The sequence below is a fragment of the Oncorhynchus nerka genome, linkage group LG27 (genome assembly GCF_034236695.1).
Source record: "Oncorhynchus nerka isolate Pitt River linkage group LG27, Oner_Uvic_2.0, whole genome shotgun sequence".
Classification (NCBI taxonomy): Eukaryota; Metazoa; Chordata; class Actinopteri; order Salmoniformes; family Salmonidae; genus Oncorhynchus; species Oncorhynchus nerka.
The window spans coordinates 88,242,900-88,255,323 of record NC_088422.1 but is presented as its reverse complement, the minus strand read 5'-3'; the positions used below and the strand labels follow the sequence as shown (position 1 = coordinate 88,255,323).

General features: G+C 47.1%; 1 protein-coding gene across 1 annotated transcript in view; it reads left to right on the top strand.

Moving 5' to 3' along the window:
• minar1 (membrane integral NOTCH2 associated receptor 1) overlaps positions 1 to 12,424 on the top strand; it is a 46,297-nt gene that overhangs the window by 23,158 nt on the left and 10,715 nt on the right. The window contains exon 3 of the mRNA XM_065012243.1: positions 10,047 to 10,319. Within this exon, the coding sequence (XP_064868315.1) occupies positions 10,047 to 10,319 (273 nt within the window). The remainder of the gene's footprint in view (positions 1 to 10,046; positions 10,320 to 12,424) is intronic.

The following is a 12,424-nucleotide window of genomic DNA, read 5'->3' as shown; positions in this document are numbered from 1 at the left end:
TAATGGAGTTGTTATATATTTACCAGGCTTATAGTATTGGGGGTAGACCATTACAGGGCTGCCTGCAGGTGATGGGCAAAACATCAGCACCACATCATTGTCCTTGTCACGGCTGTTAAAGTAAGAGGACCAAGGTGCAGCGTGATAGACGTACATTTCCTTTTTATTTATAAACATGACGCCGAAACAAAACAATAAACACTACAAAAACAAACTGTGAAGCGAAAGGCGAAGTTCCCTAAACAAAGTCAACTTCTCACCAAGACAGGTGGAAAAAGGGCTACCTAAGTATGGTTCTCAATCAGAGACACCGATAGACAGCTGCCTCTGATTGAGAACCACACCCTACCAAACACAAAGAAATAGAAAACATAGAAATAAAGAAACTAGAATGCCCAACCTAGTCACACCCTGGCCTAACCAAAATAGAGAATAAAAGCCTCTCTATGGCCAAAGAGAGTCCGCACCCCCCAAAGATGCGGACTCCGGCCGCAAAACCTGACTCTAAAGGGGAGGGTCTGGGTGGGCTTCCTTTACGGCGGCGGCTCTGGTGCGGGACGTAGACCCCCCTCCGCCTCTGGCTCCCCCCACTTTGGTGGCACCTCTGGTGCGGGGACCCTCGCCGCCGACCCCGTACTGGGGACCATTGTAGCGGGCCCCGCACTGGAGACCGTCGTTGCGGGCCCCGGACTGGAGACTGTCGCTGGTGGCCCCGGACTGGAGACCGTCGCTGGTGGCCCCGGACTGGAGGCCTTCGCGGGAGGCTCCGGACTGGAGGCCTTCGCTGGAGGCCTTGTTCCATGACTCCTCACCTGAGGCTTCGTGCCATGGATCATCACTGGAGGCTTCGTGCCATGGATCATCACTGGAGGCTTCTTGCCATGGATCATCACTGGAAAGAGGAGACGTATGGGCAGTCTGGTACGTGGAGCTCTCACAGGGCTCACCAGGCTGGGGAGACATAAGATGATTAATTCTGGGCGCAGGCACAGGACTCACCAGGCTGGAGAGACATACAGGAGGCCCTGTCCTAGGCAGAGGCACCGGATACACTGGGTCGTGGAGGAGCACTGGAGGTCTCGAGCTAGGAGCCTGCACAACCCGTCCTGGCTGGATGGTTATTTTCGCCCTGCAGATGTGGGGCGCAGGCACAGGACGCACTGGGCTGTGCAGACTGGGCATAGAGACGTACTGGCAGCCAGATTCGCTGAGTCGGCACCCTCCGACCTGGCTGGATGCCCACTCTAGCCCGGCCGATTTGGGGAGCTGGAATGTAGCGCACCGGGCTGTGCACGCGCACTGGAGACACCGTACGCTCCATCGCATAACACGGTGTCTGACCAGTACGACTCCCCCTCCGGTAAGTACGGGGAGTTGGCTAAGGTCTCCAACCTGGCTCAGACAAACTCCCCGTGTGCCACCCTAAAAAAATTTGGGGAGTGGCCTCCCGGTCTTTAGTGCCAGCCTTGTTCCTGTGTAATCCTTGGCCTTTTTACCAGCTGCCTCCACCTTCCTTGCTGCTTCGACCTGCTCCCATGGTAGGTGATCTTTTCCGGACAGGATCTCCTCCCACGTCTAGGATCTTTTGCCTTCCAGGATGTCCTCCCATGTCCAGTCCTCCTTACCACGCTGCTTGGTCCTTTGGTGGTGGGTAGTTCTGTAACGCTCGTCTGATGAAGAAAGAGTGGACCAAAGCGCAGCGTGGTACGTGTTTGTGATATTTATTTAAAACTGAACACTAGAACAAAATAACAAAGAGCAAAACGACAACGAATAGTTCTGTCAGGTGCAGAAACACAAAACAGAAAATAACTACCCACAAAACACAGGTGGGGAAAAGCTGCCTAAGTATGAATCTCAATCAGAGACAACGATAGACAACTGTCCCTGATTTTATACCTTTATTTAAAAAGGCAAGTCAGTTAAGAACAAATTCTTATTTTCAAAGGCCTACAAACATTGGGTTAACTGCCTGTTCAGGGGCGGAACAACAGATTTGTACCTTGTCATCTCAGGGATTTGAACTTGCAACCTTTCAGTTACTAGTCCAACACTCTAACCACTAGGCTACCCTGCCGCCCCATTGAGAACCATACCCGGCAAAAACAAAGAAATACAGAACATAGAAAAATGAACATAGAATGCCCACCCAAATCACACCCTGACCAAACCAAAATAGAGACATAAAAAGCTCTCTAAGATCAGGGCGTGACAGTCCTGCTCACATTTTGAGTGTAATTCTAGACCTGGGTATTGATTGTAATATAGTCTAAATGAGCAGTTCCTTTCAGACATGTTATTGTTTACAAAGTCATACAATCATTCATTTACCCACAGCAATATGAATACAGTACATTTACCCACAGCAATATGAATACAGTACATTTATCCACAGCAATATGAATACAGTACATTTACCCACAGCAATATGAATACAGTACATTTACCCACAGCTATATGAATACAGTACATTTACCCACAGCAATATGAATACAGTACATTTACCCACAGCAATATGAATACAGTACATTTACCCACAGCAATATGAATACAGTACATTTATCCACAGCAATATGAATACAGTACATTTACCCACAGCAATATGAATACAGTACATTTACCCACAGCAATATGAATACAGTACATTTACCCACAGCAATATGAATACAGTACATTTATCCACAGCAATATGAATACAGTACATTTACCCACAGCAATATGAATACAGTACATTTACCCACAGCAATATGAATACAGTACATTTACCCACAGCAATATGAATACAGTACATTTACCCACAGCAATATGAATACAGTACATTTACCCACAGCAATATGAATACAGTACATTTACCCACAGCAATATGAATACAGTACATTTATCCACAGCAATATGAATACAGTACATTTACCCACAGCAATATGAATACAGTACATTTACCCACAGCAATATGAATACAGTACATTTACCCACAGCAATATAAATACAGTACATTTATCCACAGCAATATGAATACAATACATTTACCCACAGCAATATGAATACAGTACATTTACCCACAGCAATATAAATACAGTACATTTATCCACAGCAATATGAATACAGTACATTTACCCACAGCAATATGAATACAGTACATTTACCCACAGCAATATGAATACAGTACATTTACCCACAGCAATATGAATACAGTACATTTACCCACAGCAATATGAATACAGTACATTTATCCACAGCAATATGAATACAGTACATTTACCCACAGCAATATGAATACAGTACATTTACCCACAGCAATATGAATACAGTACATTTACCCACAGCAATATGAATACAGTACATTTACCCACAGCAATATAAATACAGTACATTTACCCACAGCAATATGAATACAGTACATTTACCCACAGCAATATGAATACAGTACATTTACCCACAGCAATATGAATACAGTACATTTACCCACAGCAATATGAATACAGTACATTTACCCACAGCAATATGAATACAGTACATTTACCCACAGCAATATGAATACAGTACATTTATCCACAGCAATATGAATACAGTACATTTACCCACAGCAATATGAATACAGTACATTTACCCACAGCAATATGAATACAGTACATTTACCCACAGCAATATGAATACAGTACATTTACCCACAGCAATATAAATACAGTACATTTACCCACAGCAATATGAATACAGTACATTTACCCACAGCAATATGAATACAGTACATTTACCCACAGCAATATGAATACAGTACATTTACCCACAGCAATATGAATACAGTACATTTACCCACAGCAATATAAATACAGTACATTTATCCACAGCAATATGAATACAGTACATTTATCCACAGCAATATGAATACAGTACATTTATCCACAGCAATATGAATACAGTACATTTATCCACAGCAATATGAATACAGTACATTTATCCACAACAATATGAATACAGTACATTTATCCACAGCAATATGAATACAATACATTTATCCACAGGATAAAGTAATCCCTCTCACCCCCCCCCTTAAAAGATTTAGATGTACTACTGTTCCACTGTTCCACATATGAATACATTCATTTTCCATGATAGTTCCACTTCCCAAATCTCACGTTACCTGATGATATGAAAATAGTTCCACCCCAATTTAAAAAGTTCAAGTTGCATTCAGAACCTTAATTTGGTAAAAATGATGCGTTTCTTACAGGCCCATTCATTTGTTCAACGCTTCAGTCATAGTCTTCTTCATTCCCAATATTACATACAGTGGGGCAAAAAAGTATTTAGTCAGCTACCAATTGTGCAAGTTCTCCCACTTAAGAAGATGAGAGAGACTTGTAATTTTCATCATAGGTACACTTCAACTATGACAGACAAAATGAGGGGGAAAAAATCCAGAAAATCACATTGAAGGATTTTTAATTAATTTATTTGCAAATTATGGTGGAAAATAAGTATTTGGTCACCTACAAACAAACAAGATTTCTGGCTCTCACAGACCTGTAACTTCTTCTTTAAGAGGCTCTTCTGTCCTCCACTCGTTACCTGTATTAATGGCACCTGTTTGAACTTGTTATCAGTATAAAAGATACCTGTCCACAACCTCAAACAGTCACACTCCAAACTCCACTATGGCCAAGACCAAAGAGGCCTCTCTCATCTTTTTTAAGTGGGAGAACTTGCACAATTGGTGGCTGACTAAATACTTTTTTGCCCCAATGTATCATTACACATTCATATTGTATAGATACTGTATCTAACATTCCAGAGGATATGTTGGTATGTTAATATTTAATGTTAGAATAGGTTTTGTTTCTTGCAGTACTGTTGTGTCCGTGTGAATAGAGAGAGGGTCCTGAGACAGAGGTCAGATGCAGACCCACAGTAAAGGTTAGTCCATCTATTCAGTGGCCTTTGAAGCCCAGCCATACCCCCTCTCTTATCAGCAGTCCCCTGTTTTTTATAGCTCCTTTCCCTCCCTCTCTCCTCCCTGACTCTCCCATTCCTCTCTACCCAAACTCCCCTTTGTTCTCTCTGCCCCTCTCCTCTTCGCTCCCTCCCTCCCCTCTCCTCTTTGCTCGCTCCCCTCCCCCTTTGCTCCCTCCCCTCTCCTCTTTGCTCCCTCCCCTCCCCTTTGCTCCCTCCCCTCTCCTCTTTGCTCCCTCCCTCCCCTCTCCTCTTTGCTACCTCCCTCTCCTCTTTGCTCCCTCCCTCCCCTCTCCTCTTTGCTCCCTCCCTCTCTTCTTTGCTCCCTCCCGCTCCTCTTTGCTCCCTCCCCTCTCCTCTTTGCTCCCTCCCTCCCCTTCTCCCCTTTGCTCCCTCCCCTCCCCCATTGCTCCTTCCCCTCTCCTCTTTGCTCCCTCCCTCCCCTCTCCTCTTTGCTCCCTCCCTCCCCTCTTTGCTCCCTCCCCTCTCCTCTTTGCTCCCTCCCTCCCCTCTTTGCTCCCTCCCTCCCCTCTTTGCTCCCTCCCCTCTCCTCTTTGCTCCCTCCCTCTCCTCTTTGCTCCCTCCCTCCCCTCTTTGCTCCCTCCCCTCTCCTCTTTGCTCCCTCCCTCTCCTCTTTGCTCCCTCCCTCCCCTCTCCTTTTCTCCCTCCCTCTCCTCTTTGCTCCCTCCCTCCCCTCTCCTCTTTGCTCCCTCCCTCCCTCCCCTCTTTGCTCCCTCCCCTCCCCTCTTTGCTCCCCCTCTCCTCTTTGCTCCCTCCCTCCCCTCTCCTCTTTGCTCCCTCCCTCCCTCCCCTCTTTGCTCCCTCCCCTCCCCTCTTTGCTCCTTCCCTCTCCTCTTTGCTCCCTCCCTCCCCTCTCCTCTTTGCTTTGCTCCCTCCCTCCCCTCTCCTCTTTGCTCCCTCCCTACCCTCTCCTCTTTGCTCCCTCCCCCTCCCTCCCCTCTCCTCTTTGCTCCCTCCCTCCCTCCCCTCTTTGCTCCCTCCCCTCTCCTCTTTGCTCCCTCCCTCTCCTCTTTGCTCCCCTCCCTCCCCTCTCCTCTTTGCTCCCTCCCTCCCCTCTTTGCTCCCTCCCCTCTCCTCTTTGCTCCCTCCCTCTCCTCTTTGCTCCCTCCCTCCCCTCTTTGCTCTCCCCCTCCCCTCTCCTCTTTGCTCCCTCCCTCTCCTCTTTGCTCCCTCCCTCTCCTCTTTGCTCCCTCCCTCCCCTCTCCTCTTTGCTCTCTCCCTCCCCTCTCCTCTTTGCTCCCTCCCTCTCCTTTTTGCTCCCTCCCTCTCCTCTTTGCTCCCTCCCTCCCTCCCCTCTTTCCTCCCTCCCCTCCCCTCTTTGCTCCCTCCCTCTCCTCTTTGCTCCCTCCCTCTCCTCTTTGCTCCCTCCCTCCACTCTTTGCTCTCCCCCTCCCCTCTCCTCTTTGCTCCCTCCCTCTCCTCTTTGCTCCCTCCCTCCCCTCTTTGCTCTCCCCCTCCCCCTCCCCTCTCCTCTTTGCTCCCTCCCTCTCCTCTTTGCTCCCTCCCCTCTCATCTTTGCTCCCTCCCTCTCCTCTTTGCACCCTCCCCTCTCATCTTTGCTCCCTCCCTCTCCTCTTTGCTCCCTCCCTTCCCTCTTTGCTCTTTCCCTCCCCTCTTTGCTCTCCCCCTCCCCCTCCCCTCTCCTCTTTGCTCCCTCCCTCTCCTCTTTGCTCCCTCCCTCTCCTCTTTGCTCCCTCCCTCCCCTCTTTGCTCTCCCCCTCCCCCCCTCCCCTCTCCTCTTTGCTCCCTCCCTCTCCTCTTTGCTCCCTCCCCTCTCATCTTTGCTCCCTCCCTCTCCTCTTTGCTCCCTCCCTTCCCTCTTTGCTCTTTCCCTCCCCTCCCCTCTCCTCTTTGCTCCCTCCCCCTCCTCTTTGCTCCTCCCCTCTCCTCTTTGCTCTCTGCCTCCCCTCTCCTCTTTGCTCCTTGCCTCCCCTCTCCTCTTTGCTCTCTGCCTCCCCTCTCCTCTTTGCTCCCTCCCCCCTCCTCTTTGCTCCTCCCCTCTCCTGTTTGCTCTCTTCCTCCCCTCTCCTCTTTGCTCCTTGCCTCCATCCTCTGCTCCCCCCCACTCTCTTTTTCCTCCCTCAGTTCTTCTCTCTCAATCTCACCTCCATCTCCTCCCCGGTCTCCCTTCTCCTGCCTCCCTCTTCACTGCCTCGCCGTCTCTTTCAACCAAGCAGTCCCCTGATCCTCCCTCTCTCCTACCATTCAGATCACAAATGTCCCTCTCTACTCTCTCTTTCCCTCTCCCTTCCCATCTCCCTCCTCTCCCCTCCCTGTCACCAGAGCCTCTGCAAGACTCATATAACTCCTGAATGTTAATAAGGATGTCAGGTTAGGGTGCCAAAACAACATTGTGAGAAGTGTGATGGCGGTGTTGAAGCTTTCATCTCGCTTGTCACTCTCATTAGGTAAGTCAGGTAGTTAGGTAGTTAGGTAGGCAGGCAGGCAGGCAGGCAGGCAGGCAGGCAGGCAGGCAGGCAGGTAGGTAGTTAGGTAGGCAGGCAGGCAGGCAGGCAGACAGACAGACAGGCAGGCAGGTAGGCAGGCAGGCAGGCACAACATTCTCCACCCCCTGGAATGATTCCATAAACATGGCCATCATCTCCAACTGCCGAGATGATACAGCTAGCTACTAACCTCAGCTGAGAGACATCCTCTAAGTAGACCTACCACACAGATAGATAAGCCTGATTGACAAGGAGCCTGGGTGATCAGGAGCTGAGAGCAGATTTACTTGGCAAGACAAACTACACACACACATACACACATGGATTTGTCTGCGAAGGAGCATTCCTGAATCAAGACGTGCATTGTGCTGTTCCCCCCCTACAGCTCGGTATTCATCAACATCCAATGAACATTGAATGCAGCCCTCCAGATGGCTGGAGAAACGTACAGTCACAGCCTCAGAGACAGAGGCACATTGTCAACGTATATATGAGCAATTAACCAGACAGGAATAGATTTGAGTCACTTCTATGACTCTGATAGTTGGCGTTACCCATTGCTGTTAATGTTGATGCAGACCGACGGGTCATAGGTCAACTCATGCAAATGTCAGATGGGCTGGTCTGGGGTTTTGCGCTAAATGCTCATTATTTGACTAATAATGGTGGTGTTGAGGGAAAAAATGGTCCGGTATTTTAGAAATGTCTCGTCCCGATGCGTCCCTGCATTGAGGGGTGTAAAGAGCCTAAAAACACTCATGAGGAATTGAGTATTTGTGCTAAATGGGGTGCTTTTACTGGCCCAGACATGTAATCGATAGATTGCACAGTAGAGGGATGTGTTCTTCACCTTGTTTATCTTGGTCAGTGGAGATAACCAGAACATAACAATGGAAGACATAAAAATGAAAGGAGGTCATTTGGGGAAATGTGTTTTGTTGTCATAGAAGTGTGTTTAAGAATGAAGAGAGAAGGTCTTCCATTGATCAATAACATTAATGGATGTTCATCTGGCCAATAGAAACGTGCTGTACATGCTGTTCTTGTTTTGATTGACTGGTTTGGCCGTAAGGGTTCATATTGACTGTAGACTTGAATGAACTTAAAGGCTTAAACTACTTAATGAATTTCCCAATGATAGATTTCATTGTGTTAGTGAACACTGATTTCTAAGGTTATCCTGTGATAGTCCAATATGCACTTCAACTGGCAGAGAGAAATTTGATTTAGTTCCTTTTGTAAAAATGGCCAACTCTCCAACTCTGAACAGGAGCATTTCTTTTCTTCCCCCAGGGCAGAAATCAGAGGCTCGCAGATATTAAAAACAAATGTTGTGCTTCATAATTCGGCACTTTGTGGATAACTTTTTTTATTAACTTGAAAAGAGAGTGGATACATGAGTGTGTTTCTTATTTAATGCAGTGAACTCATGGAGAGAAGGATTCCTGGTACTGCAGTACTGGTAGTATAATAGCTGTCTATAGCACAGTGCTGTGTTCAGGGCTCTTAGCTGTCTATAGCACAGTACTGTGTTCAGGGCTCTTAGCTGTCTATAACACAGTGCTGTGTTCAGGGCTCTTAGCTGTCTATAGCACAGTGCTGTGTTCAGGGCTCTTAGCTGTCTATAACACAGTGCTGTGTTCAGGGCTCTTAGCTGTCTATAACACAGTGCTGTGTTCAGGGCTCTTAGCTGTCTATAACACAGTGCTGTGTTCAGGGCTCTTAGCTGTCTATAACACAGTACTGTGGTCAGGGCTCTTAGCTGTCTATAGCACAGTACTGTGGTCAGGGCTCTTAGCTGTCTATAGCACAGTGCTGTGTTCAGGGCTCTTAGCTGTCTATAACACAGTGCTGTGTTCAGGGCTCTTAGCTGTCTATAACACAGTACTGTGTTCAGGGCTCTTAGCTGTCTATAACACAGTACTGTGTTCAGGGCTCTTAGCTGTCTATAACACAGTGTTGTGTTCGGGGCTCTTAGCTTTCTATAACACAGTACTGTGTTCAGGGCTCTTAGCTGTCTATAACACAGTGTTGTGTTCAGGGCTCTTAGCTATCTATAGCACAGTGCTGTGTTCAGGGTTCTAGCTGTCTATAACACAGTGCTGTGTTCAGGGTTCTAGCTGTCTATAACACAGTGTTGTGTTCAGGGTTCTAGCTGTCTATATCTACAGTAGCATTATCTTTCTCTTATGACTCTGAGAACTGGACTATTCAACCAAACTCGTTTCTGGGTTTCCTGGGTAAAGCAAAACAGCACACTTCCCAAGCTGCAGGACAGTGTGTTTTCTATACACTGATACATTGGTATAGTCTCTTTATTGGGTCACACAGTCACTCAATGAAAACATTGGTCTTACCTCAGCAATGTGCGCGTGACAGTTTTTATATGATAACACTCTCTCTCTCTCTCTTTCCCCTTCTCTCTTTCCCCCTCTCTCTCTCTCCCCCTCTCTCTCTCTCTTTCTCTCTCTCCCTCCCTCCCTCTCTCTCCCTCCCTCTCTCTCTATCTGTCTCTCTCTCTCTCTCTCTTTCTGTCTCTCTCTCCCTCCTCTCTCTCTCTCTTTCTCACCGTCCGTTTACCCCACTTTTTAACTTTAACCTCTGACCCCCCTCCATCCCTCCCGACTACAGTCAGAGCGGGAGCGCCAGTATGAGATGGCCCCCCAGGTCCACCGCTCCTCAAAGCCCCCCAAGGACTCCTACCTGGTGGAGCAGGTGTTCTCACCGCACCCCTTCCCCCCCTCCGCCAAGTCCCACATGAAGGGCAGCCCCCTGTACACAGACCTCAGGCTCACAGGCCTGTCGGTTGACGGCAAACGGGGTCAGCCCTCCTGGACCATGGAGGAGTACAAGCGCAATGCGGGTGGCGAGAAAGGCAAGCAGCTGACCGCCCTGGACCTGCAGGTAAGGACTGCTGACTACAGGCTTTTTCTCTATTTTCCTCCTTCCATTGCTGTTAATATTACCGACAGTAGACAGGGTGGATATTACAGTAGACAGAGTGGATATTACATCAGACAGGGTGGATATTACAGTAGACAGGGTGGATATTACAGCAGACAGGGTGGATATTACAGTAGACAGGGTGGATATTACAGTAGACAGGGTGGATATTACAGTAGATAGGGTGGATATTACAGCAGACAGGGTGGATATTACAGTGGACATGGTGGATATTACAGTAGACAGGGTGGATATTACAGTAGACAGGGTGGATATTACAGTAGACAGGGTGGATATTACAGTAGACAGGGTGGATATTACAGTAGACAGAGTGGATATTACATCAGACAGGGTGGATATTACAGTAGACAGGGTGGATATTACATCAGACAGGGTGGATATTACAGTAGACAGGGTGAATATTACAGTAGACAGGGTGGACATTACAGTAGACAGGGTGGATATTACAGCAGACAGGGTGGATATTACAGTAGACAGGGTGAATATTACAGTAGACAGGGTGGACATTACAGTAGACAGGGTGGATATTACAGTAGACAGGGTGGATATTACAGGGTGGATATTACAGTAGACAGGGTGGATATTACAGTAGACAGGGTGGATATTACAGTAGACAGGGTGGATATTACAGTAGACAGGGTGGATATTACAGTAGACAGGGTGGATATTACAGTAGACAGGGTGGATATTACAGTGGACAGGGTGGATATTACAGTAGACAGGGTGGATATTACAGTAGACAGGGTGGATATTACAGCAGACAGGGTGGATATTACAGTAGACAGGGTGAATATTACAGTAGACAGGGTGGACATTACAGTAGACAGGGTGGATATTACAGTAGACATGGTGGACATTACAGTAGACAGGGTGGATATTACAGTAGACAGGGTGGATATTACAGTAGACAGGGTGGATATTACAGTAGACAGGGTGGATATTACAGTAGACAGGGTGGATATTACAGTAGACAGGGTGGATATTACAGTAGACAGGGTGGATATTACAGTAGACAGGATGGATATTACAGTGGACAGGGTGGATATTACAGTAGACAGGGTGGATATTACAGTAGACAGGGTGGATATTACAGTAGACAGGGTGGATATTACAGTAGACAGGGTGGATATTACAGTAAACAGGGTGGATATTACAGTAGACAGGGTGGATATTACATCAGACAGGGTGGATATTACAGTAGACAGGGTGGATATTACAGTAGACAGGGTGGACATTACAGTAGACAGGGTGGATATTACAGTAGACAGGGTGGGGTGGATATTTAGACAGGGTGGACATTAGACATGGTGGAGACAGGGTGGATATTACAGTAGACAGGGTGGATAGACAGGGTGGATATTTAGACAGGGTGGAGACAGTAGACAGGGTGGATATTACAGTAGACATGGTGGATATTACAGTAGACAGGGTTGATATTACAGTAGACAGGGTGGATATTACAGTAGACAGGGTGGATATTACAGTAGACAGGGTTGACATTACAGTAGACAGGGTGGATATTACAGTGGACAAGGTGGATATTACAGTAGACAGGGTGGATATTACAGTAGACATGGTGGACATTACAGTAGACAGGGTGGATATTACAGTAGACAGGGTGGATATTACAGTGGACAGGGTGGATATTACAGTAGACAGAGTGGATATTACATCAGACAGAGTGGATATTACAGTCAGACAGGGTGGATATTTAGACAGGGTGGATATTACAGACATGGATATTACAGTAGACAGGGTGGATATTACAGCAGACAGGGTGGATATTACATAGACAGGGTGGATATTACAGTAGACAGGGTGGATATTACATCAGACAGGGTGGATATTACAGACAGGGTGGATATTACATTACAGTAGACAGGGTGGATATTACAGTAGACAGGGTGGATATTAGTAGATCAGACAGGGTGGATATTACAGTAGACAGGGTGAATATTACAGTAGACAGGGTGGACATTACAGTAGACAGGGTGGACATTACAGTAGACAGGATGGATATTACAGTAGACAGGGTGGATATTACA